Source organism: Nelumbo nucifera, chromosome 8 (assembly GCF_055504915.1).
Source record: "Nelumbo nucifera cultivar China Antique chromosome 8, China Antique-T2T, whole genome shotgun sequence".
NCBI lineage: Eukaryota > Viridiplantae > Streptophyta > Magnoliopsida > Proteales > Nelumbonaceae > Nelumbo > Nelumbo nucifera.
Genome location: NC_142656.1, coordinates 31,872,185 through 31,898,884, shown reverse-complemented (window position 1 = coordinate 31,898,884; position 26,700 = coordinate 31,872,185). Strand labels below are relative to the sequence as shown.

Genomic DNA, 26,700 nt, shown 5'->3' with positions numbered 1-26,700 from the left:
TAATGTGCTGCGTTTTTGTGCTGAGAAAAATGTGGGATCCTCTGGAGTCACGGAAAGCATGAGAAATTATAATGATTTTATTGATGAATGCATGCTTAGGGATATTCCACTGCAAAATGCTCAATTCACCTGGTCTAATTTACAGGAAATTGTAGTGTGTTGAAAGTTAGATAGATTCATAGTCTCATCTTAGTGGAAGGACCATTTTGGTTTGGTGATAGCAAACACACTGGCATCATTGGCCTCTGTGTTTACAGTCTGAGGAGATGTCCTTTGGATCTACACCTTTTAGGGTTGAAAACATGTCATTAACTCACCTGAAGTTTAAGCAAAATATAGAGAAGTGGTGGAAGGAGTTTAAGCAAAATGAAAGAATGGAATTCTCAATTTTTTGGCAGGGTGGAGAAAAAGGTGGATTTATTAGATCAAATTGAAGCTCTGGGCAGATTGGAGAGAGAAAGAGAGGATGGAAGGAGGTTAAGTGATGTTGAAAGACTAAAAAGGGTGGATTCAAACGGAGAATTGCAAACACCTTTAAGAAGGGAGGAGATTTGTTGGTGATAAAAATCAAGATGTAAGTGGTTAAAGGAGGGGGATGGCAATGGTAAGTTCTTTCATATGTTGGCAAATAGAAGAAGGAAAAAAAATTGATTTCAAGGGTGATGGTGGAGGGAGAGGAAATAAGATACAAGGGGAAAATCAAGAGAATACTACTTGACCATTTAAGGCTTTGTTTTTACCAGGATGCATGAGAAACCAGTCTTGGAGGGAATTCAATGGGAGAAGATCCCTGAGGAGGTGTGGAAGAAGCTTGAGGAGCCATTGTTGCTAGAAGAAATAAAGAGGGCTATGATGGGGATGAGTGGTGAAAAGTCTCCTGGAATGGATGGTTTCACCATGGCTTTTTACCATGAACATTGGGGAATTATATGTGAATCTGAAAATAAGTTTTTGATGGATTCTATATTTGGGGGGAAGGTTGGTAAATGGATGAATGCAACCTTTACATCTTTGGTACTAAAATGCGTAGGGGTGCAATGTCTAAAAATGAGCTTAGGCATACAAGTTTAACCACAAGTCTTTATAAAGTAGTGGCTAAAGTGTTGTAAGTTAGACTCAAGGAGGTTTTGCATTTGGTGGTCTTTAAAGAGTAGGAAGTTTTTGTCAAAGAAAGGCAGATTTTGAATCAAAATTGATAGCAAATGAAGTTGTGGAGGATTTTAGGAAGTGGGGGAGAAAGGTTTTTATATTTAAATTGTATTTGGAAAGGCCTATAGTCATGTAGATTGGGTTTGGGATTAATTGGATCTTGGAATGCTTGAGAACAACTCATTTCAATCCTAATTAATGGCTCCCCAAAAGATTTCTTTAAGGCATCTAGGGATATTTGGCAAGGTGACCCTTTGCCACCAATGATGTTTATTTTTTGGTGGGGAGACAAAATCTAGTAGTTTCTCATTGCAGTTCATGGACAACACAATTTTTGGAGAATTTAGAGGATTAGAGGATGTGAGAGCTCTTTGAAAAGTTAATTTAGGGAAGTGTAGCTTGGTTGGTATAGGTATGGAAAGGTGAGAACTGGAGTATACTGCAGTTTTGGGATGTGAGATTCCGGGAGTGGTCAATTAAGTATTTAGGCTGCATTTGGAAACAAGGTAAATACTGGTTCAGTGCATTATTGCACTCCGGTCCACAATTCCATGCATTTGGAAACGGTGTAAAACACCTTTATTATCGATGTAAATTTGCAAACATCTCAGGGTTTTCATCGATTTGAGAGTGGAAAACTACATTGATTTTTTCGAAGTAAAAAATCACGCCCTTCTTTCATCAAGGGAAATAGGCAAGGAGTTTACCCTCATCCACTGGCACGGCGGTCTGAGTAACGGCTATTTTCCCATTTTCCCATTCTTAGATCTGAAACCTGAGGAGTCCGAAACATCCACCAGCAGCCTTCTGCGATCCGAGGAGTCTGAAATGGCTATTTACCTTCATCCACCAACAGCCTTTTGAGATATGAGGAGTCCAAAATGTCTGAGCGTCTGAGTGTTTGAGCATCTAGGTTCTGATTGTCTGTGTTGGAGTCTTGAAATCTACACAACGGAGATTAGAGAGAATGGCGAACCTCTTCTGTGAACTCGTTCTAGTGCTGGTGAGAGAACAGCGAACCTCTTCATTTATCCTCCCGATCTACTGAACAGATTCTGATATAGTTTTATTTTGTTGGTTTTTTAGTTCTTCTCTTGTTCAAAGCTCCTGCACCATCATCATTTTCAGATCCCCTTCAACGTATCCATATCCAGGACCTTCTTGGACTGCCTGAAAGTAAGAAATAGCTTCTTCCCCTATTTCGTGGACTTATGTTTTTTTTTTTTTTTTTTTTTTTTTTTTTTTCTTTTGGTTTTTGGATTCTCTTGTGTGTTTTCATTTTCTTACTATGATCTGTAGTTCAAAGTTCCTGCACCATCTATCATACTTCGAGTCATTTATTTGAATTTTTCAAATGGAATTTCAATAAGACTCTTCCTAGAACTCCTGAATTTGGGTTCCTTTGTGGATGCCTGTTAGGAGCATCCTAGAAGTATGGTGAACAAGAGGCTGATGCGAAGTTGCAGGTTTGCACACTTTGTGTTGGATCAGTGTTGAAAATAATCAGTTTGGAAGGATTTTACAGAAAAAGAAATATACAATCAGATAGTTTCTCTAAACAGAATTACAGAAACTTACTAATCTAGAAGGCTCACTTTCTGGTTCAAACATGGTTGGAAATTAAACATCTTGGTTACTATCTTGGCGATTTTCCTGAGACAGAAATATTTATTAAGATGCATATGCTTATATAAGTTTTACTTGGGGAGATTAGCAATTTTGTAACCATTTGCTAACCACAACATGATGGTTGGAATGTGAAAACTAACCATTTGCTCTCAATTTTGTAAATCAAAGTTTAAAATCTCAATTATAGGAAGTTTGAAGGAGAATCTTTGTTCCCAATAGTATTGTTCTGAGCTTCAAATAAATGGAGGAATGCCAATTGAAACATTCTTCATTGGGTTTTATCCTTTTCAATCATTTTTGTTGCTCATACATAGTTGCTGTGTTGAGTCAATTTGGAGTTCCTTGATTATATCTTCTTCTAATTCTTGCTCACTGGGGTGATGCTAGTTATCTTCCATTTGTTACTTGTTTGGTGAATGTCTCTATTGTCCATGATCAGTGTTGTGAGTAAAAATACCATGCTGATGTTTAGTAATGTTTTTTTTTTTGATAGATACTGATGTTTAGTAATGTTTTCTCATGAATGAAATCTAAAAGGTTTCCGAATTCTTCTTATAGTAAGAAATCCTCCTATGTACTTAGAATGGTGAAATATTAACTATTGGCTAGAGAATTTTCATCAGTTCTTTCCACAGCAAAGGCATGTGTTGCAGAAATTGATGTCTTAAGGTCTCAATATAACTTCATTAATTGCAAGCAGTCCAAGCACCAGACATTTGTTGGAAATCATATGCAGAAGTGACCATTTTCTGAAGAATTTCTTAATTAACCTCATGCATAAAAATGAACCCTGCTTCTGACATAGTAGAGTACATTTATGCTATTTCTTTCTGGATCCTTGCAGAGACGGGATAAATTTCAGTTTATTACTTCTTGTTTGTTGAGGCTTACCATGGAATTTAAAGATTCTGTCTTGGTGGTTTAAACCATGGCCATGTCCTAGTGTCTTAACTTGTTTTTTAATCCTTATTACAATCTCAGATAATCAACTTTATTCTCTTTGAGCGTTCTCCTGTAACCTGCAGCACTGAATCTTCATGGTTAAGGCAAAGATAATATACACATGAATGCATGATGTGTGGGGAAGATGAGATATCCTCAGCAATCCTTCTTCGATTATCATATAATCAACTCCATAGTCAGTATTCTTCTAGTTTTTGTCTACTTTGTGAATTGTGATAAATAGGTCTGTTGTGGCATGCCATGTAGAACCCAAAGCAAATTATGGTCTTGACTCATGCCATGCCAAAAGGGTTGCTACTAAAGCTGATCAATTCATCCATTCTTACTTGGATCTTGCTATTGTTTTATTTGGTTCATTTATATTCTAATACATATGTACTTGAAACAATGTAACTAGAAGAATAACAGAAATTGGGAAAGTAGATTTAGATGGTTTGGAGATGTGCATAGAAGAATACCCACTGAACCTATAAGGGGTGAAAACTGAAAGATGAGGATCTTAAAAGATCTAGGGAAAGTCTGAGAAGAGAATGGGCTGAGGTAGCAAGAAAAAGATCTAAGGACTCACAAATTAACAGAAAATATGGCAAAACGAGATTGTTGTAACAGATTCCATTATAGTTGGGATAAGACTTATGCTACTGATATCACCATTATTCTCCTTGTTTCCTTGATATTCTTCATTCGAACTTAGAGCATGCATGTTTTTGGTCTATATAGTTTACATTAATATCTTGTACAGGGGCATTGATGTCTTTTTTCCTTTCATTAACTTAATCTAATAAGATATCATTAACGGTGGTCATAGGTCTAAATAGTCCAACACCATTCTCTTTTCATTTTATTTCTTTCTTCATTTTCCTCTTCTCTTTCTCTCTCATACCACACACTCAAGTGCATCAAGAATAACCTCCAATAAATCAACTTGGTAGCAGAATATCAAGTCTGAAATCTGAGGGAGTTTCTTCACTACCAATGACCTGTTGATTTCATTAGGCTGTATGGAAGAGCAATGGTACCAGCCACCCCAACTTGGAATTGGAAGAAAATTTGCTAGTTGATACCCATTAGTTTATGGAGTTTTTTTTTGTATAAATTAGTTTTTTTCTAGGTTTTTTGTGAAAATTGTAGAAATTTATATGATATTGGGCCAGAGCTTTCTCTCAAGACTGAGTGACTGTATGAGGCATGGTGTGTTTGATTTATGATATTTTCTGATCAAAAGAATCTGGTTTGGCTTGATTTGGAGCAGTATTGATTTTTGGGCATTTTTTTTCTCATCCTATTTTACCACCCATCTTGTTTTCCCTTTTTACTGTTTTATCAATCCTAGAGGTAGTTGGCTATATTCTGCTAGTTGTGATAGAGAAATTTGTCTAAGAGGATGTGTGGGTTTGCCCTCACAAGGTTCTTTTCTTTTCCAATATTCTTCTAGACATGGTAGATAAATACTCTAGCTGATTTGCTATTGGGCTACAGTGAAAGTTCACTCTTGCCTGCTATTGATTCGTTTGAAATTTCTTGCTATTTATTGATAAAATTCAGATGTAGTGTCTGTATGATTTCAGATACTACTACTACTACTACTACTACTACTAATAATAATAATAATAAGAAGAAGAAGAAGAAGAAGAGGAGAAGGAGAGAAGAAAAACTGTTCTAGTCGAACTAGAGAGAAAAAGTCGATCTTCTCTTGTCGGCTAAACTTTATTTATACCTTTCTAAACAAACCAGAATTACTCTTGTACCCTCACTTAAGTGAGAGCCACATCAGCTAACTTAAGATCTACTCATAAGTACAATTAACATATAACTTAATGTGAAAAGCCTATACTACCCTTCTACGGCCGACTCTAACACTCCCCCTCAAGCTGGTGAGTATATGTCATATAGTCCCAGCTTGTTACATATGTAGTCCACTCTAACACTCCCCCTCAAGCTGGTGAGTATATGTCATATAGTCCCAGCTTGTTACATATGTAGTCCACTCTTCCCCGACTCAACCTTTTTGGTAAACAGATCTGCCCATTAATTTTCTGTGTTCACATATATTGTACTTATCACTCCATTAAACACCTTTTCACGTAAAAAGTGGCAATCAACTTCTATATGCTTCGTTCTTTCATGCAACACTGGATTAGAGGAGATATGAACTGCAACTTGATTATCACAATATAGCTTCATAGGAGTGTCAATCAAGTACCCAATTTCCTCTAGGAGATGCTTCAACCACACTAGTTCACATGTTGTGTGTGCCATGGCTCTATATTCAGCCTCTGCACTGCTTCTTGCTACCATTGTCTGCTTCTTAATTTTCCATGTCACTAAGTTCCCACCAAGAAAAGTGCAATACCCTGTAGTGGACCTTCTGTCATATATGGAACCAGCCCAATCAGCATCCGTGTATCCCTCTATCTCAAGATTTCCTCCACTCTTATATAACAAACCACGACTTGGAGCTCCCTTTAAATACCGCACAATCCTTAGAACCACCTCCCAATGTGGAATTCAAGGATTCTGCATAAAGTGACTCACTACACTGACTGCAAATGAGATATCGGGTCCAGTGATGGTTAGGTAATTCAGCTTACCTACCAACCTTTTGTACCTTCCTGGATCCTTGAGCTCCTCACCTGCATCACTACTTAATTTGCCAAGATCCTTTGTTTGGAAGTGATCATGCAAGCAAGTCTTCAACTGTCAATCCCTGGTCTGTCACTGCCCGTGATAACAATATCATCTACATATACCATAAATAGGATCTTCCCAGCACAGGACTCATAGCTGAATACGGAATGGTCAACTTGACACTGTTTCATGCCAAACTTCTTCACCACTTCACTGAGTCTACCAAACCATGCATGGGGGGATTGTTTAAGCCCATAAATAGCCTTAAGTCTACATCGTATCACCCTCCCCCTGAGCAACAAACCCTGGTGGTTGCTCTATGTACACTTTGTCAAGGAGATCACCATGTAAAAAGGCGTTCTTGGTGTCAAGCTGAAACAAGGGCCAATCAAACATAGCAACAAGAGAGATCAAAACACGAACAGAACCAATTTTGGCAACTGGGGAGAAGGTGCCTATGTAATCGATACCATACTGTTGTGAATAACCTTTGGCAACTAACTGATTAAAAAAAAAACCTTTGGCAACTAACCGAGCTTTCAATCGTTCAACACTCCCATCAGACAAATATTTAACAGTGTACACCCATTTACAGCCTACAACATGCTTACCAGGCGGAAGAGTGGTGAGGTCCCACGTATGAGTACGAGTTAGGGCCGAGAGTTCTTCTTCCATTGCTTGGCGCCACCCTGGAGAAGTGAGAACTTCCTAGACATCCTTGGGAACAGAGACAGATGATAACATAGAAACAAACTGGCGATGGGAAGCCGAAAGGTGAGATACAGAAACATAACTAAAAATGGGGTGAAGAGTGCAACTGCGTTTACCTTTCCGCAAAGCAATAGGGAGATCAAGGTCAAAAATAGGGGGTGGGGCTGGGGTGGGAACAACGACTGGATCTATTGACGGCGACAAAGTTGGAGGAGGTGCCGGTACCTGACAATGCGTGTATACACTTATTGGATGGGTGGTCGTTCCGTAGGTAGTTGCATTGGAGGCAAAGACTTGGTCACAACTTGAACAAGAGGAACGGGATCCTCAATGTGAACTGGAAGGGGAGGTGATAGTGACGGAAGAGAAGGAACATCCGACCTAGAGAAAAAAAGGAACAAACTCAAAGAATGTAACATCAGGACACACAAAAGAACGCCGGGAACTAGGATTCTAACACTTATACCCTTTTTGAGTCCTGGAATAGCCAAGGAAGATACTCTTAGTGGATCGATCATCTAACTTGTCCATTCCAGGCCCAAGATTATGAACAAAATACACACATCCAAAAACTCTGGGAATAAGGGGAAAAGGAGACAAAGTGGGAAACAAAATAGAGAATGGAGACTGACCTTCAAGGATAGACATGGGCATGCGGTTAATAAGGAAGTAGGATGTAAGTACAACATAACTCCAAAAGTGTTTGGGAACATTCATATGATGTAAAGGGATCAAGCAGTTTCCAAAACGTGACGGTTCTTTCTCTTAGCCACCCCATTTTGTTGAGGGGTGTAGGTACACGAGGTTTGATGGATAATGCCATGTTGTTCCAAATATTTTTGAAATGGTGTGTAAAAATACTCACGACCATTATTAGAACGGAGAATTTTAATGTGTACACCAAATTGATTGCGAATCTTAGCATAAAATTTTTGGAAAATAGAAAACAATTCACTCCTTTCTTTCATAAGGTAAAGCCATGCCATCCTTGAATAATCATCAACAAAAATTACAAAGTACTTGTAACCAGTATAAGACACTATTCTGTTTGGACCCCAGATGTCTGAATGGACTAAAGAAAAATGACTCGATATACGACTATCAATTCTAGGACTAAAGGGAATAAGTAACTAAAGAGCTTTAAGAGACGGATGGCCAAGTCTGCAGTGCCACTGATGAGGAGAAAGAGATGTTACAAGGGCTGTTGTCGAACCACCTCCATCAAGGTAATACAGTCCACCAGCTTCATGCCTTCCACCAATCTTCATCCCTGTCTTGAGATCCTGAAACACATAAGAAGGGTAAAAAGTGATAGAGCAATTAAGAGACTTAGTCAATTTACTAACAGACATCAGGTTAAAGGGAAACTTGGGAACATATAAAACTGAGGATAGGGATAATGAGTCTGTGTCACCATTACCAACACCACATATGGAAGATGTAGAGCCATTGGCAAGAGTAACAGATTGTGATGTGGAGGACGGAGAAAGGGATGAAAACACACCTAGAGTTCCATTCATATGATCGGAAGCTCAAGAGTCTATAATCCAATGGGAAGGTTTGGATGCTAGACAAGCCGTACCTGAGTGTGCAAGGGTAGCCATGTTCTGCTGAGACGTACCCTGAATGAACTGCTCATACTCATCCCGTGGAGCACTCAACATCTCCTTTCTAGAGGCATCTGTAGACATAGAGGGTATTTGATCAATATGTTTTTGATGAATAATAATAAGTTTATTGATTCAGAAGCAAAGTAGAGTGAGTTCATACATCATCCCAGTGAGAGGCGCGAGCTGCAGCCCCTCCTTGAAACTTACAAGTAAACTAGGAAAGAAAAACAAGAATCACAACTGAGCCCAAAATAATTCTTTCCTATTTACCCCTTGCTTAGCTAACACATCTGACAAGGTATTTGCTGATCTCCCCACCCACTGTACAGTGACCAACATATTCCTTGTCAACCAACTAAATTTCTTCATTTCATTCTTGTATCACCACATAGCCTCTTCAGAATTTTTCAACCAACACACCACCACTTTGGAATCCCCCTCGATTATTAGTTGTTGTACCCCCAACTGGTTTGCAAATTGGACCCCTTGTACAGCAGCTAAAAGTTCTGCCCTGATGGAATTCCCAATTCCCAAAGGACCTGAGTAGAGCAACAAAATCTCTCCCTTCTCATTTCTCAAAGCACCCCCCATTCCGGATAATCCTGGATTACCCATGCTGCTTCCATCAAAGTTCAACTTAATTGAGCTTTCGGGTGGAGGAGACCGGCTTGTAATTGATTTGGCCTTTAAAGATGAACACATTGCTACTGCTGACCAATTTCTCCAAATGTCATTAAAGGAGAATTGATGAAAGATTTCCAAGGTCTTCAGCCAATGTATTGCCCTGTTTAACACATAGTCTTTCAAATCTTGGCTGTTCTTTTCCTTATCTTGAAAAATTCTGAGATTCCTCTCTTCCCAAAGAGTCCAAGTCAAGGCAGCACGAGCACATCTCCACATAATTCTCCCTATTTTTGTAGGCCAATAAAAGGTAGAATGATTGAAGAGCATGTGAACTTCTGCTGGTAGACTCCAACTACCCCCAAACAACGAAAGTAGCCAAGCCCAAAGGTCTGCAGAAAAGGGACAAGATACTAATAGATGGTAACAATCCTCACCGTGAGCTCTACAGAGGATACACCAATTAGGAGAAATACAGAGAAAAGGTCTTCTCTTTTGTAGGTTGTCTAAAGTGTTTACTTTCCCATGGAAAACTTCCCAACAAAAAGCCATAATTTTTGGGGGGACTGGCTTACACCAAATTTCTTTTGACGGAAATGGTTGGTGAGTAGAAAGTTGAGAGATGGACTTGAAAAAAGAAGCACAAGTGAAGGTTCCATTGGGTCTAGGAGTCCAAACCCTCTTATCTGGCTTGGAGGGATCCAAACAAACCTGATTAAGACACCCAAGCAAAAAAGAAAGAGACTCAATTTCAGCATCCCTAAGTCCTCTACGAAAACCAAAATCCCAAGTAGGATCTAAGGGTGTTCCCAAGGGTGAAACAAATTTTGAGACCACCTCTTTTTTGTACAAAGAAATAGAAAAAAGCGAGGGGAACAAATCCTTTAACGGTGAGTCTTCTACCCAAATATCCTACCAAAAAATGATAGAGTTGCCAGAACAAACTTCATACCTGATAAAATTGAGGAATTGAGGAAGGGTGTTGTGAATAGCCTTCCAAGGTGCTGCTAGGTTAGCTTGCCTCGATACACCAGCATCCCATCCATTCTCTGACCTCCCATGAATGCTTCCCACCACCTCATGCCACAATCACTCTCTTTCCAAAGGCCATCTCCACAACCATTTCCTTAATAGAGCTTGATTCTTTCTAGTTATCCTCCCAATTCCCAAACCCCCCTCTTCTTTACTTCTGCACACAATTTCCCAATTAACCAAGTGATCCTTTTTCTCTTGTCCCGGCTCCCATAAGAAGTCTCTCATCAACTTCTCCAGCTTCCTAGCTTCCCTAACTGGTATCCTAAAGACAGACAAGTAATAGGTAGGTAAGTTAGCCAAGGTAGCTCTTATTAGGGTAATTCTTCTTCCTAAAGAGATATAGTTCCTCTTCCATGAGATTAATCTCTTCTCAAATTTTTCTAACACTGGGGTCCAAAATCTACTCTCCCTAGGATTTGCCCCTAAAGGAAGCCCTAAATATGACATAGGCCAAGCAGAGGTGGAACACTCAAGACACTCCGCAATAGCCTCGACCTCCCCTACCTCCAAATTTATACCTGCTACGCAACTCTTTTCTAGATTTATTCTCAAATTAGAGACACTTTCAAATCCTTTTATTAGCTCCTTTAGGTTTGCTACCTTTTCACTAAGACCTCCTTCACAAAAAATCATTAGGTCATCTGCAAACTGAAGGTGGGTGACGGGGACTTGGTGTCTCCCTATTCTCCAACCCCTAATGGCATCTTCGCTGTCAGCCTTAGTAATGAACCTACTAATCACATCAGCTACTAAGGTAAAAAGGAATGGTGAAAGTGGATCCCCTTGCCTGACACCCCTGCAAGCTGGAAAAAAATCCCTCACCGTACCATTTACTAGAATAGAGTAGTGACAAGTACTGATACACCCAAAGACCCAACTACACCACTTGTCCCCAAATCCACCATTTCGCATAACCTCTAATAGAAACTCCCAGTCCACCAAATCATAGGCCTTTTCAAGATCCAATTTACAAATGAATCCTTTCCTACTAGACCTTTTCATTTCCTCCACACACTCATTCGCAATTAAGATCTGATCTGTTATTTGTCGCCCTTGGATGATGGTAGGGAGGACTGTTTTGATCCTCAATGAGAGCACTTTAGCCAGAATTTTATAGATGCTTGTCACCAGACTAATAGGCCTATAATCTTTTGGGTGGTTGGCATCATTCTTCTTAGGTATCAAGGCCAAAAAGGTGGCATTAATTCCAGGGCTTATAGTGTGATTGTCTGCAAATTCCTTAAAGACTTCAGCTAGATCCTCTTTCAACACCTCCCAACAGTCTTGATAAAAACCCATTGTAAAGCCATCTGGACCCGGAGCCTTGGATCTATCCATTAGAAAGACAACTTTCTTAATCTCTTCTTCCTCAAAATCCCTTTCCAGCCACCTTGCCACTCCATCAATTCTTGGCCAATCCACCCTTTCCATGACTGTTCTCTCACTCAAAGGCCTTCTATAAATCGATTTGAAGTGGTTCACAAATTTTCTGGCTATGTCATCCTGGTTGGTAATCACCTCCTCTTCTATCTCTAGCTTGGTCACAAAATTCTTTCTTCGTCTCCCATTTGCCAAATCATGGAAGAATCTAGTGTTCCCATCGCCTTCCTTAATCCACTTGTGTCTAGATTTTTGTCTCCAACCGATTTCTTCCCTCAATAACATTTCTTCCAACTCCTTTTTTAATTGTCTCCTTAACACTCTGTCCTCCTCGGTCAGCCCATTGTGATATTCCTTTACATCCAAATTCTCTATTCGAGAGATTAGGCCCAATTTTTGCTCCTCAATTCTACCAAACTGATCTCTATTCCACTCTTTTATTTTGGCTTTCAACCTTTTTAATTTCTTGTGGAACTTGATCCCCTTCCATCTTACCCCCCTCTCCTCCTCACCTCACCACTCCTTCACTTTTTTCACAAAATCTGGATGGGTAAGCCACATATTTTCGAATCTAAAAGGTTTGGGTTCTATAAGAAAAGACTCAGTTCCTATTTGGATAGGACAGTGATTGGAGGTGACCCTGGGTAAAGCCCTAGCAACCAAGTTTTCCAAACTATTCTCCCAGGCAAGGTTAAAAAGGAACCTATCCAACTTCGAGCACAAAGGGGTTTCCTGAAGGTTGGACCAAGTGTAATTGGCTTGCAGCAGAGGTATTTCCTTCAGTTCACAATCTTCAATAAAACCATTAAATTTCCTCATGCTTGTTGAGATTACCTGTTGGGGATTACTAGTTTCATCAGAGAATCTAATGACGTTAAAATCCCCTCCCAGGCACCAAGGACCATCCCATAGCCCCTTAATGGCATATAGTTCCTCCCACATCTCATTCCTCTCTCTATAGGAATTAGGGCCATAAACATTGGTTAAGACCCATGCACACCCATTTTCTACATTCTTGCACTTCATGGAAACTGAGAATCTGCCTATCAATTCTTCCACTACTTCCACCACATCCTCCCTCCATAGTGTTACAATCCCCCCTGAGGCTCCCCAAGAAGGAGACGAGCTCCAACCTAAACCTCTAGACCTCCAAAAACTCCTCACCCATCTCCCATCTAATTCCATCAGTTTGGATTCTTGTAACAGCACAATATCAGGTTTTTCCCTTCGGAGTAGGTCTTTGATCGCCCTTCTCTTGCACTCCCTAACCCTCTTACATTCCAGCTAATAATTTTCATCGATACAAAATAGCAAAGGAACCCAATAAGAGGCCATATTCTCCTCATTTTAGGCCCTTCCTCCTATCTCCTCTACCACTGAATTCTAGATCCCCCTCAATGTCTGAGATTAGCCTTTCCACTTCAGATCTTTTTTTCTTATTTGTTCCTCTTTTCCCCCCCTTCCCAATTTCTCCATCATTTCCAGCCAATGTTTGAGAAAGAATTTTACCCTTCTCACACTTATTTTTGCTACAACATCTTTCTACGAGTCCTCCCTTTTTATTTTGTTCCTCCATCATCGTACAGATCAACTCCCAAATTCTATCCGCCTCCCCCTTACTACTTCCTTTCAACACCCTCTCTCCTCCTTCCACTATCACCCTCTCTCTTGCATCAGAAGCTCCTGGATGGGAAGCTGGGATATCTATTACAGGCATAGCAAACAAGTCAGTACCTAAAACAGAATTGACACCCATACCTGATAGAACGGGGGTAGGACTAGAATCACTGAAAATGACTTGCTGATAGGCGGCACATGGTTTTAAGGCCTTTCCCCTTTTTGGACAAGGTTGGGAAGTAGACATGGTGAAAGAGTCACTTCCTGACGACCTACCCACTTGGAAAACCTTTCTCTGTGTTTCCGACACTGGAATACCCGCATTCATCCTCACGGCCGATTCTTGTCCCTCTCCACCAACATCCTGTAATTCATTAGACTCAAGGTTAGCTCCCTCGACGAAGGTAGGAGGAGTTTTCACAGCTTTAGAACCAATTTCTTCACCATTCCTAGTCTTCCCGCCACCTGCCTCTTCAGTCTCTTCCTCTAAGAACAACTCTGTATGCAAACTTTCTGTTTCAAGATCATTGTTGCTTTTCGGAGACAAACTTCCCAGACTTAGCGTTTCGTCTCTATCAGAATCGTCATTGCTATTTTGTTCACTCAACCAATCTTCAAGCCCTGTTCTGTTCTCATCACTAGGCTTTATGTATCTTGGGTTGCGCCTATCTGGTGAGAGGCGATTCGCTAGGTTGGATGGGACCCACTGTAGAGAGCCTCGAGACTGTGAGTCTTGAGACTTTTTTGTGCCTGAACTATTCGGTCAAGAGGAAGGGTTCGGGGTTGAAGAAAATAGACACTTTATCTCGTCTATCAGCTCATCCCTCCTCCCAGTCACGTGCTTACTTAACATGTCCCTCGGCTCATCTGTCTTATAATGGGCCTTGGGCTCAAGACTATAGGAGCCCAACTTTAAGTCCTTTACTTGAAAAACCTTCTCCGGCCCACCATAATAGGGATCCACTCGATTGGGCCCTTCTTTTCGTCCCATGTGACCACTTAAAGAGTCATGCCCCCCTGTTTTAATGGTCGAACCAGCAACCTTCCCTGTCTGAGATTGCTGGTTCAGCCTTCTCCCTTTCGACAGTAGAAACTTTTTGTCTTTTTCCCCTGACACCGCCTGCGCAAAGGATCTGCCATTTGTCATACCCTCTTCTTGCTTTCTCCAGGTTTGACCTTCCAACTGCCCCAAAGCTTTTTGGCTTCCCAGAATATGTTGGCCCTTTTTAGTGAAACATCTCTTCCCATTTGAATTACCCAATCTCACAAGTCCACGTAGTGCTTCTTCTTCCTCCTTCTCCCCTCCTACCAATCGGGCCTCCTTCCACAACCCTGCTTCAATGGAGGAAGCTAACCAAACAGAGACAAAGCTCCCCTCTGTTCGTACCTCTACCTTTTGTGGAATTTCTTCTGGCTTCACACCACTTAGCAGGATTGCTACTGAATAGAGATCGCCCCAGAAAGCACCTTTCAAGATTCCTCCACACAACACAGCTATAGACTCTGCTATTTCTTGTTTCCATAGATGGAATGGCAAGCCTATTACACGCACCACCACACCATCTTCAACAAAAAAATCCTTGGAGTTGGATGTTGGATTCCATTTGAAGACTGTGAATGATCCGAACTCAGCCTGAACATTGATAGCTAATATTTCCAAATCATTCTCTAATGGATCTAGGATGGCTTTACAGTTATCGAAGGGGGTTACTATGAAAACACTCTTTAACTTCAACCTGGTTGCCAGTAAGTCAGCTACCCTCCTCCAATCATTAACCTTTTCCTTGGCTTGTATCACAAACTTACTATCCCACTCCTCTCTCTCTAGACCTCCCACCATTCTGCAATGGCCTTTTGTTTTTGCCATGACCACTGGCCCTTGTTGTACCCTGCTGTTACTGAGATAAGCCTTCTCCTCCCTTATGGAGGCTTTTTTCTCATTTGCTACTCTTTGAGCTAAGAACTCTTTGAGCAACCAGTCTACTTCCCCCCAGCCTTGGTTCTGTTTTCCTGCTGGTAGACACACCAGTTGCCTCTGTCCCTTCCCAAAAAATTCAGTCAAAGCTATGAAGAACCCCTTTCTATTCCTCTTACATTCAACAACATATCTTCTCCCTTCTAGTGTACTAAAATCCTGCCAGTTTATCTGCTTACCTTTTGAACAGGCTCCAGCTATGAACTTTCTTAGCCACTCAATCACTTCTAATCCTTCCAGCAATATTGTACCCTTTTTCGCTTCCCTTACCTTCAGGCTTACCTTCCCCTTGATTCTCATCTCTTTGAATAGGAGATTTTTTGCTTCTATCTTCAAGGATCTCCTCCACTGACCTGCCTGCACGAATTCCATCCCCTCCATTTTCCCTCCCATCTTAGTTCCTCACCCTCTCACCCTCTATGACTGATCGTATCTGATCAATATGTTGAGATTCTTGTCTCGAACCACCACCAGTTACGACTGCATGATTTGCCCAGGTTGAAGGTGGGCCATGTAGATCATAGTAGAAGTTGATAGTATGTCCCTCTATACCACAATATGTACACCTCCTCCAACACGACCACCACCACGACTGTACATGCCACCACCACCACGACCATACATGGGTCCACCACGACTACCACGGCCAGGTTGACCTTCTCTAGCTCCTCCTCTACCTCCATGGCTTCCCTCTCTCGTTGCTGCATGCAAACCTATCTGATATAGTGGAGTTCTCTGTGGGTCCAACTAAGATCTTTCGGAGATGAGCAAACACTTCCTCAAGAGAGGGAAGAGCAGACCCACCTAGTATCTGTGCCCTTACCGGTTCATATTCAGACTTCAACCCTACTAAAAATCTGGTCACATCCAACTGCTCTCTCTGTTGTTGTTGAATTTTGACATCAGGTATAAGAGGGTGATACACATTCAACTCATTTCGCAGATTTCTCTTATTTGCATAATAGTCCTCAAGACTCTGATTCCCCTATTGCAAATTGAAATAGTCTTGGTATAGTTGGTAAACCCTAGTAGTGTTGTCTTGTCCAGACCTAATTTTGAGTTTCTCCCATTCTGAGCTTCTCTTTTATTTATGAGTATATAATCTAATGAAAGGGGCGACCAGACCTAATTCTGAGCTTCTCCCATTCTCCTCTGTCTCTCTTCTCTCTCTTTCTCAGCTGAAACCTTTTCTTCCCTTTATTTTTTTCTTTCTTTTATAGTTTTTATATCAAAACAGGTTGTCCAGGCTTTTCTACTACACAAATTGCCTTAATAAGGCGTCCGACACTGCTGACTCACCACATGCAGAATAAAAATGAGCCAAATGTTCATGAGCCGACCCATTTATTCCATTAAACTTCTCAAAACTAGGCTTTTGATATCCTGGAGGAAATGGAAGTTTGTCATTATGGGCGAGATATGGTTTCGTATAACGAAGGACTGGCGGTGTGCTTGGAACTCCTTTATTCCCTTTGCAATAAGTGTCTTTAGATCTATTTGAGGAGCAGGAGTAGAAGTTGATGTTGTTTGTTGAGATGATTCTCTAGTAGATGTGCTTGCTTGAGCTTCCAACTGAGCAACAAGAGATGCAATTTCTATATCCTTTTCTGCCATCTTTCGTTGCATCTCTTGAATTTGCTCTTCTAAACTTGAAGTAACAGTCACCATGACTGTCATAGGAGATAGCTCTTGGTTTTCTCTTGAGGGCATAGCCATTCCTTGCAATTGGGACGCAATTTCATCCACAACTTCATCTTCTTGAATTGAAGATTTCTGATCTTCTTGGATTAGATTGACTATGGAAGTGACAGACTCACCGGTCAAACTTGAACTTGAAATGTCTTTAGAACTTTGCAACAATTAAGCTCTTGCTCTAGTGATAGGGCCTTCATAAGGCTTAAATTCTTCATTAGGCATGGTATATGCCCTTGGTGCGAAGTAAAAATCTGCTTGTTTAGCAAACATGTATCCAGAGATGATTGCCCATTTTTAAGCTTCCATGTCCAAATTTACTTTTTTTTTATCTTTTTGTAGCAAAATCAACAAGGACAATGAGAGTACTATTTTGTGGCTTTCTAGCCTTTGGAGGTGTCTTGGACCTATTCTTACGAATCATCATTGAAGATTGTTGTGAAAGTTCTTCAGTAAGAGTAAGAGACTTCTGATTAAAAATGACTTTCTTCCCATGAGGGGAAGAACTCTCCGGTCAAACTTGAACTTGAAATGTCTTTAGAACTTTGCAACAATTGAGCTCTTGCTCTAGTGATAGGGTCTTCATAAGGCTTAAATTCTTCATTAGGCATGGTATATGCCCTTGGTGCGAAGTAAAAATCTGCTTGTTTAGCAAACATGTATCCAGAGATGATTGCCCATTTTTAAGCTTCCATGTCCAATTTTACTTTTTTTTGATCTTTTTGTAGCAAAATCAACAAGGACAATGAGAGTACTATTTTGTGGCTTTCTAGCCTTTGGAGGTGTCTTGGACCTATTCTTACGAATCATCATTGAAGATTGTTGTGAAAGTTCTTCAGTAAGAGTAAGAGACTTCTGATTAAAAATGACTTTCTTCCCATGAGGGGAAGAACTCTCCCCACTTGAACTCCAAAGTTCAATTACTTGAGGCTTCAATTGTGTAGATGGGGGAACATCTACTTTCTTCCTTTCTTTAGCCTTAATAGATGCTTGTTTAGCAAACATGTGTGGGGCCCTACTGCTGTACCTTTTGAGGGTGGGTATAGATATTTTATTAGTATGATTGATGATCATTCCTGTTCAGCATATGATATATGCCCTCCACCAAAGTTCTTATTCATAAAACACCACAACAAAATGGTGTTGTGGAGAGGAAGAATCACCATCCTTTAGAGGTTGCACGTGGACTGTTGTTGAATATGAATGTCCCCAAACATTTTTTGATGGATGCAATTATTGCAGCAACCTATGTGATTAACCACATGACTTCCAAAATATTACAGTATTGTATGTCCCTAATCTCCTCTATTCTCTATTCCTATGCATGTTTTTGGTTTTCGCTGTTTTATTCATGATTATCCTCTTCACATGTCAAACTTGACCCTAAAATTATTTATTCCATGTGTCTTTTTGGGCTATTTGTCCACTTAGAAGGGTTATAGATGTTATGATCCTATGTCCCATCAGTATTTTGTTTCCATGAATGTGTCATTTTTTGAGTCCAAGCCTTTCTTTTCGACTTCTCCTTAGGGAGAGCATAGTGTGGAGGAGAAGCAAGCCCGACAAGTCCAACTTCCTCCTCTTCCGAATCTTCCTCCAGTGTAAGGACCGGTAGAGTTTGAAGGATGTGGAGCAACCCACAACTGTGTAGTCAACACCATTTGATTCTTTGGAGGCAGATCTTCAATCAAGTACCATCATTCCAATTGATATTCTTGACCCTATTGCTATTGATCTTGTAACCTTGGCATTCCTATTGACCACCGAAAGGGTGTTAGGTTAGGCATCACAAAACATCCTATTGCCCACTAGTCATATGACCTTGTTTCACCTTCCTTGTAGAGGCCTTAACCATCCCTGAGTGGACATGTGCAAATGCGAGGGGAGATTAATACTCTACACAAAAACAATCGTGAGAGTTGGTTGATCTTCCTAAGGGAAAGGAGCTAGTAGGGTGTAAGTGGGTGTTTTTAGTAAAATATAAGGCAAATAGAGTGGTGGAAAGGTACAAAGCTAGATTGGTGGCCAAAGGGTATGCTCAAGTGTATGGGATTGACTATGTAGAAGCTTTTGCACTAGTAGCTAAAATGAACACTGTGTGGATCTTGTTTTCATTAGCAAATAATCTCGACTAGGAGTTGCATCAATTAGACATAAAAAATGCTTTCTTGAATGGGGATTTGGAGAAAGAGGTATATATGGTTCAACCACTTGGATTTTGTGCTAAATGGGCTAAAGCAATCTTCTGGAGCTTGGTTTAGTAGATTTCACATGGCTATACAACAAGTTAGATTCAAGCAGTGCCAATCAGATAATACTCTCTTTGTTAGAAGAGATCAAGGCAAAGTAGCAATTTTGGTGGTGTATGTGGATGACATTATTCTTATAGGAAACTGGGATAGTGAAATATAGAAATTGAAGGACTTTTTCATACACAATTTGAAGTGAAAGATCTAGGGCCTCTTCATTATTTCCTTGGAATTGAGGTTGCTTGTTCAAAGAAGGGTATCTTCATTTCTTAGAGGAAATATACCCTAGACTTCTTACAAGATGCATGTAAATTGGGGGCAAAGCTGGCTGACACCACTCAGCCTAATATTGCATATGCAGTGGGCGTTTTTATTTAGTTCATGCATTCCCTTGAGGTTGCTCATCTTGAGGTTGCAGAAAGGGTCTTCAAGTATCTAAAGAATATCTAGGGACAGGTCCTCTGTATAAGAAGCAAGACCATATGAAGGTGGAAGTATATATACACTGCTGCAGATTGGGCTGGATTTGTGGATGATAGAAAATCCACTGGTGGATACTATACCTTTATGGGAGGAAACCTAGTTACTTGGAGGAGCAGAAAACAAAATGTGGTTGCAAGATCCAGTGCAGAAGCTGAATATAGAGCCATGCCTCCTCATGGGGTGGCTGAAGTTCTTTGGATCAAAAACATGATGGGAGAATTGGGCTTTATTGTGGATAGTCCTATGCCACTCTATTGTGACAATAAAACAGCTATCAACATAACTGCAAACCCAGTTCTACATGATAGAACTAAACACATTGAGGTGGATAAGCATTTTATAAGAGAGAAACTTGAGAAGGGTGAAGTGTGTACATCCTATGTCAGCTCAAAGGAGCAACTTGCCGATGTTTTGACTAAGGGCTTTCATCTTCCATGGCACAATTGATTTGCATAACTGAACTTGAAGGGGAGTGTTATAGAAGTCACGTGTGTCACATGATGACCTAAGTGAGGTCACATGTTAAATCACATGCTCTTTAAATAGGGGCATTCTTGTACGTTATAATAGTTCATTGCCACCCTATTTATATCAATCTAATGAGAGCCACCAAGCTAAGTTTTTTGACTCCAAAACTCTCTTCATTCTTCTCCCTCTCTTCTCCTCTCTTCTCCCTTGTGTACTGTTTTTCTTCTTTTTATACTAAGATTACAGTCCACAAGTATTCTATAGTTTTTCCCATATTTTGTGAACTGTAGGATAATGCTAAACAATTCGAGTTATTTTGGGTGTCATAGAGGAAAACAGCCAAGACATGATAGCTGCATTTTCTCTGCACCATATCTTGTACTCAGGTTCCTTCCCTTGGGTTCTTTAATTTTCCCTTTGATAGACCCTAGCAGTCCACGTCCTGTGATGAATAACTTAGATGAAATAGCCTATTCCCTAAAGTTGCACTCATCCAACCTCACATTAGCAATCTGTAGGCTGGATAGTTTAGGGTTCCCAATATTTGAGAGACCCTCAATTGATCTGAAATCTCTAGATGTGACCTCATTTGTGTTGGAAGGCATCTTGGTCTTTTACAAACTGATAGCCAAAACGAAGAAAAGAGCAACAAGAAACACTTCACAGTCTGTAGGCTTGATAGTTTAGGGTTCCCAATATTTGAGAGACCCTCAATTGATCTGAAATTTCAGATGTGACCTCATTTGTGTTGGAAGACATCTTGGTCTTTTACAAACTGATAGCCAAAACAAAGAAAAGAGGAACAAGAAACACTTAGCAATCTGTAGGCTGGATAGTTAAGGGTTCCCAATATTTGAGAGACCCTCAATTATCTGAAATCTCTAGATGTGACCTGATTTGTGTTAGAAGGCATCTTGGTCTTTTACAAACTGATAGCCAAAAATGAAGAAAAGAGCAACAAGAAACGCTTTCTGCTTGTAACCTTGCAGAAAGCTCCCACTCAAGAGGTCACAAGGGTCTATGAGACTGCCTCTTTCTGACAATCCAACAGCTAGATCTGAAAATCTCATGTGTTTCTGGTAGTCAGAGGACTACTTCACTCTTATCTTGCCCTAGTAGGGCACAAAAAAATCTACAATGGGCCTCCTTGGAGAATCATCCAAGGAAAAACCCTAGGATTTGCTTGAGTGAACCACGATGAGGTCTAGGGTTCCTTCTCAAATCAGCAACGAAGTACAAACACCAAAAACAAATGAGAGAGCAGCAAGAATAAGAGAAACAATCAGGTTCTAACCTATTATCAGTTGCTCTGATACCATGAAAACATTCAGATTAGAAAAGAAGAGAAAAATTGGAGAAGAGAATTTGAAAACTGGGTGGCAGCTTGTGTCTGTCCAGCCCTAATGTTATTATTTATATGAAATGCTAATAAGAGATAAAGTACAACTCTGCCCCTGGATGGGTGGCAGCACTAGAAATACATAAATAATACACACGACCCAGGTCCGTTCAGCCAAAGAAAAGAAAATAAATAAAATAGACAGCTCAAAACCCACATACTTAGGTCTCACAATAGGAGCATTCCTAGTCTACAGTCTCAAGATGATTGAACTAGAGCAATTATGTATTTCAATTTGATGCATATTTTTGATCTCATCCTAAACAGATTACTCATAATGGAATAACTTTTTTTAGCTATATGTTCCAAGTGCATTTCCTGAAATAGTTTATTCAAGAGTTCTCTTTTCTCAACATAATTTACTCTCTTGTTGTATATGAACACCTCTGTGGATCCTTTCCACTCACTGGGTATTTGGTATTAACCTCCAAAATCACATTGTCATTTTAGTTTCTTTAATTGTTAGGGATAAATTTCTATATTGTAAGTGCTTTTGCCTTCAATTCTATTTTATATATTTACTCCGATCTGATATCCAATAGGTCTGAATTTCTTCGTGTTGTAGTTTCTCCTGCCAAATCTGTCTCTTTATGCAGAACGGACACTAGAGATAGTATAAGCCCCAGAATTGGACTTACAGCAGGCAAGCTTCCAATTTTAGTTCTTTACACAGCAGTGACCCTCATCAACTCATGCAATTTGAAGAATTTGTCAAAAATCCCACGGGAGCTCCGCAAAACCTTCTTGAATTACTTGAAAGAGTTATGGCGAAATGTTTGGGCTCAAATGCTTCTAATTGACATTGTGGACTGCAGCCAAGGGAGATATTATTTTAGTAATTTGAGAACAAATCATCTGGCAGAAAGCATTTTCAGACTTTCTATTGATCTTGATCAAAATCCTATTGCCTGCATATTTGAGTTGGTTAAGAAAAGCATGTTTGGTCCATCCAATTCTGACTTTGAACAATTTATGCTTTGCTATTGGGAGGATTCACCATGTCTTCTAAGGAATCACTTGCAAACTTCAAATGACCATGAAGATATCTTCAATCCTCTAGTACAGTCACTCAATTGTAAAGGAACGGTTGATTCTCTCCTTTCTTCTATCTTGTGCAATCTGGTTTCCTGTCCACCTATCTGCTCAGATGAATTTGACATCCTTGTTTTCCTGGAAGAGGTGAGAGACAAATTGGGTTGTCCTATGATCTATGGGCAGGACATTCGTGTCATAAAAGCAGTGGAGGAAATTTATGTACTCAAACAGGGGAGCTTGAAAAAAGAGGTGCACTTCTTTAAGCAATGTATGAATTCCTTCATCAGTGGTCCTAAACTTATTGATGCTGTTGCTATTCAACAATGTAAAGAAGCGCACAGAGAGGGTTATACAATCTCACTGCGTGGGATGGAGTTCCGCTCTGAGTACATCTCTGCCATAGCAGATAGTTTAGCTGCTCTATTTGGTCAACCATCAGTAGGTGCCAATTTATACCTAACTCCACCTCAATCTCAGGGTCTGGCTCGACACTATGATGACCACTGTGTGTTTGTTTGCCAGCTGCTTGGAACTAAGAAATGGACAGTTTTCTCTAGGCCAACAGTCCAATTACCTCGATTGTATGAACCTCTTGATTGCATTCTTAGGTCAGAGGATGATTGTGTTGAATCTAAACACATGCAATTTTTGCTCAGTGAAGGTGATATTTTGTATATTCCTAGAGGTTGTCCACATGAGGCATGTACTGTCACAGATAATAGTGTATCCACTGCTGATGATGGATCAACTGGGTTTTCATTACACTTGACACTTGGAGTTGAGGTTGAGCCTCCTTTCGAGTTAAGTGCTTGCCAACATTATTTTCATCCTGATTTGATTTACTAAATGGTTCTACTTCTACTGGCTTATCTGCTTTTGAAGATAAAGGTTTGTTCCGTTGTTAAATGTTAGGGTTGACAACGACAAAGATTAGATGATGATGGTTATTATAATGGTGATGTTGATGACATGTATATACACACACACATACACACGTCTATATTATTTATTTCTTAATATCCTATAATGTATATCTAATACATAAATACTATTGATTACACGTTCATTGTGAACTATTAAACTACAAATTAAAATATTATTAGATTGAATAAGAATTATAATACACAATGTTTAGGAAATTAGCTAGGTTTATTGAATTAAATCCAGTGGTTCAAAGTAATACGTACATAAAAAGAGAGACTAAGATCCCTAATTTTAGGTCTAAATGTGCCCTATAATGATTGGTGCCCAAAATTCCAGCAGCCTAGTTGGTTACTTGGGCAATAGGTTTCCAAAATGGTGAACAGGAGTTATCTAGTAAGATGAGAAGCATGAGATAACAATTAGTGTATAGAAAATTGTAAATTTACCTCCTTTTGAGTAAGTGCTTGCCAACATTATTTCATCCCAATTTGGTGAACTAAATGGTTCTATAGGGTATGCATCCATACAACTCTTGTTATTATGCACCTAGGAAGAACCTTAGCCAAACTTAATAAACTAAGTAATTAATGCATGTAGGAGAGTGTGTAGTTTAGGTTTATCTATATCTCCTAAAAATGAGAAGGATTTTAGAGTTTAGTTTGAGTTATGTTGAATGCTTATAGCCTCCTTGAGAGTTGAGTGATTCCTCCTAAACAGGTCAAATGAGTCCTATATATGTAGGTTGAACGAGTCTTCACCTTTGGGTTTAGTTTTTTCCCAAGTTATCCATTTCTTCCTTCTTTTTACTTCTTTATTATTGTAGTCTCTGAATAGTCATCAACATTTTTTTTCTTTGCTCCCCATTTGCTTGTCCTTTAATTTATTTTGTCCTTCATTAAGTTGGGTTCAGAGTATAAAGCTTGGGTTTAACCTGCATCAGTTGTGTCGGTGATAGCCCTCCAAAATCTGTATTGGTTGCTTGGTCAATTCTAGATATTTTTTTTTGGTAATCGTCTAGATGATACTTCAGATACTGGTTAGAATGTCTAATTTCCCCAGTTCTCTGGTTCGTTGGTTCTAACATATTTAGCTGCTTTAAATCAATGATTTATGAAATTTTTTTTGTAGTAGACATGTTTTTTAGCACAAGCCACTGTAGTGGCAACAGGTCTTTACTGCAGGGTTATTGCACATGCTCGTGAATCCAGATGATCAATTTGATGAGGAAACTCTACTGGGTGGATCCTACTTGTTGCATCCTTGTCGGGTTAAATGTCTACTTTTAAAATTTGTGATTAATAAAATCATGACAGCAGTCAAAAGAAAATCCTTATTTTTTTGAGCTTATCTGGCTTCTTCTGATTGACATTATCCTTGGGCCCTTGTAATAAACTGAACTTACCAGTGGTTACATTGTTTGAAACTAAATGCAGTTGTACTTTTTATTGCTGGGATTTCTTGAAAAGTAGATGTTTCCTATTCAGAGAGAGAAAGAATGTGGGAAAACAATGGTGTTGCCTGTACTTGGAAGAAACCTTGATTATACACCTGCAAGGATGGGTGTGCATTGTATTTGTATTTGAAATGCAGTATCAATTATTGGTCTCTTTTTCTCGGTCTTCAGTCAACAAGAAGATTACGGCTTATTTTTGTTGTATTCTTTTTTGGGTGCACACGACATGCTTTAGTATTTAATTGTTGATGTGGATATTGGCACGTCTCTTTTTATGCCTCCTTGCCCTGCATTGCACATGGGATTGCACATCTTCGTTTCAACTTGTTTACATGGATATGTGGTGGTGTTGACACTAACATAAGGTTCTGGGCCCAGTCTGTGGCAAAGATCACTGACATGTCTTGGACACTTCACATGTCTGAGCTTTGCCACTAATATATATATATATATATATATATATATATAGATGATGTCGCATCATAAAAACAGTGTAATATTACATGAGCTGCCCTACGTTTTTGACCTGGCCATTTTAGTTTTTCTTATTTTTCTGATTTTAGATTACATGGATTTGAGGTGATCAAGCTAGAAGCGATATGAGATTGATATCCTGCATCTTCATCAAAATGTTAAAAAGAGTTCTGGCTTGTCACAGGTGGGAGGGATTTGCTCATGTTGCTCTTCATTGTTGGAACCACAACCACAAAAGGTCCCCAGATCCTAGTTCTTTGATGGGAACACTGAACTTCATCTCGGTATATATGTTGCATGTTGCAATCAGGCTAATTGGAGATCATGATCCTAAATTCCGGAAAGCTTGCATGGTTGCTGCCATTCCCCTCCACTCTTTAGATCTGAATAGAAAAATGTTCAGCTATGTAATTAATAAAATCGACAGGGAGTCGAGATATTTGGAAGTTTTTAACAGGGTACAAGCAGCCATTGGAAATAACGAAGATATTTGGAAACAGATGAAATGGATACAACACCTTTTTCTGCTGGGAGAGATGAATGATGAAATAGAGTGGAATTATTCTTTGACTGAATTCAGAGACTACATATCATATAGACACATGGAGGTAGAAGATGCATTTGTGCAGCTCAAGTCTAAATTCTGTAGGGACATCTCATTTGAGGACGCATGTCAGAGCTTCAACAAGGTGCTTGAGAAATACAAGAAAACCAGAAAGCAATACATGTCTGGGATGTTATCTTTGCATTGTACTTGAGTTGATAATGATTATGAAAACACTTGTATTAATATTTTCAATAAAAAATGGTTATCTTGTTTTTACTGATTTCCCACGATGCAGTTGTTTTTGTTTTAAACCCCTAGGTTCAGCAGTCATGCTATACATTGAAAATTGACTGCTGAAGCTAGGGGTGCAAGTTGGGCCAGATTGGTTCAGGTGTCAGCAACATTGCCCAATGATGTGCTACCTGAGATTTAACAACTGCCAAATTTACAACCACATGCATAAATCTAGGATCAAAATATTGGCACCAAGAATCATATCGGTAAGGTAATGCCTATGATATTCAACTTAAGACAAGGTAATTTTATGATACACATTCATGTTTTGGGTAAAATCAAGGTTCAAAGTATTGGAACGTAAGTTGTATTGGAATGATAATTTTAAGAGATGTTTCGGGATATATTTTGAATATACATAGAT

General features: G+C 39.6%; 1 protein-coding gene across 3 annotated transcripts in view; it reads left to right on the top strand.

Annotated features, from left to right (window-relative positions):
- The window catches only part of LOC104603153 (uncharacterized), a 28,142-nt gene extending 1,821 nt beyond the window's left edge, over positions 1-26,321 (top strand). The window contains exons 3-4 of one of the 3 annotated variants that reach the window (XM_010267096.3): positions 22,206-23,444; positions 25,680-26,321. In XM_010267096.3, coding sequence (XP_010265398.1) covers positions 22,206-23,444; positions 25,680-26,253 — 1,813 coding nt within the window. In that variant the 3' untranslated portion in view covers positions 26,254-26,321. Of the gene's footprint in view, positions 1-22,151; positions 23,445-25,584 lie in introns of all 3 variants that reach the window. The other 2 variants (XM_010267095.3, XM_019198730.2) reach the window with 2 other exon arrangements.
- The last annotated feature ends 379 nt before the right edge of the window (positions 26,322-26,700 follow it).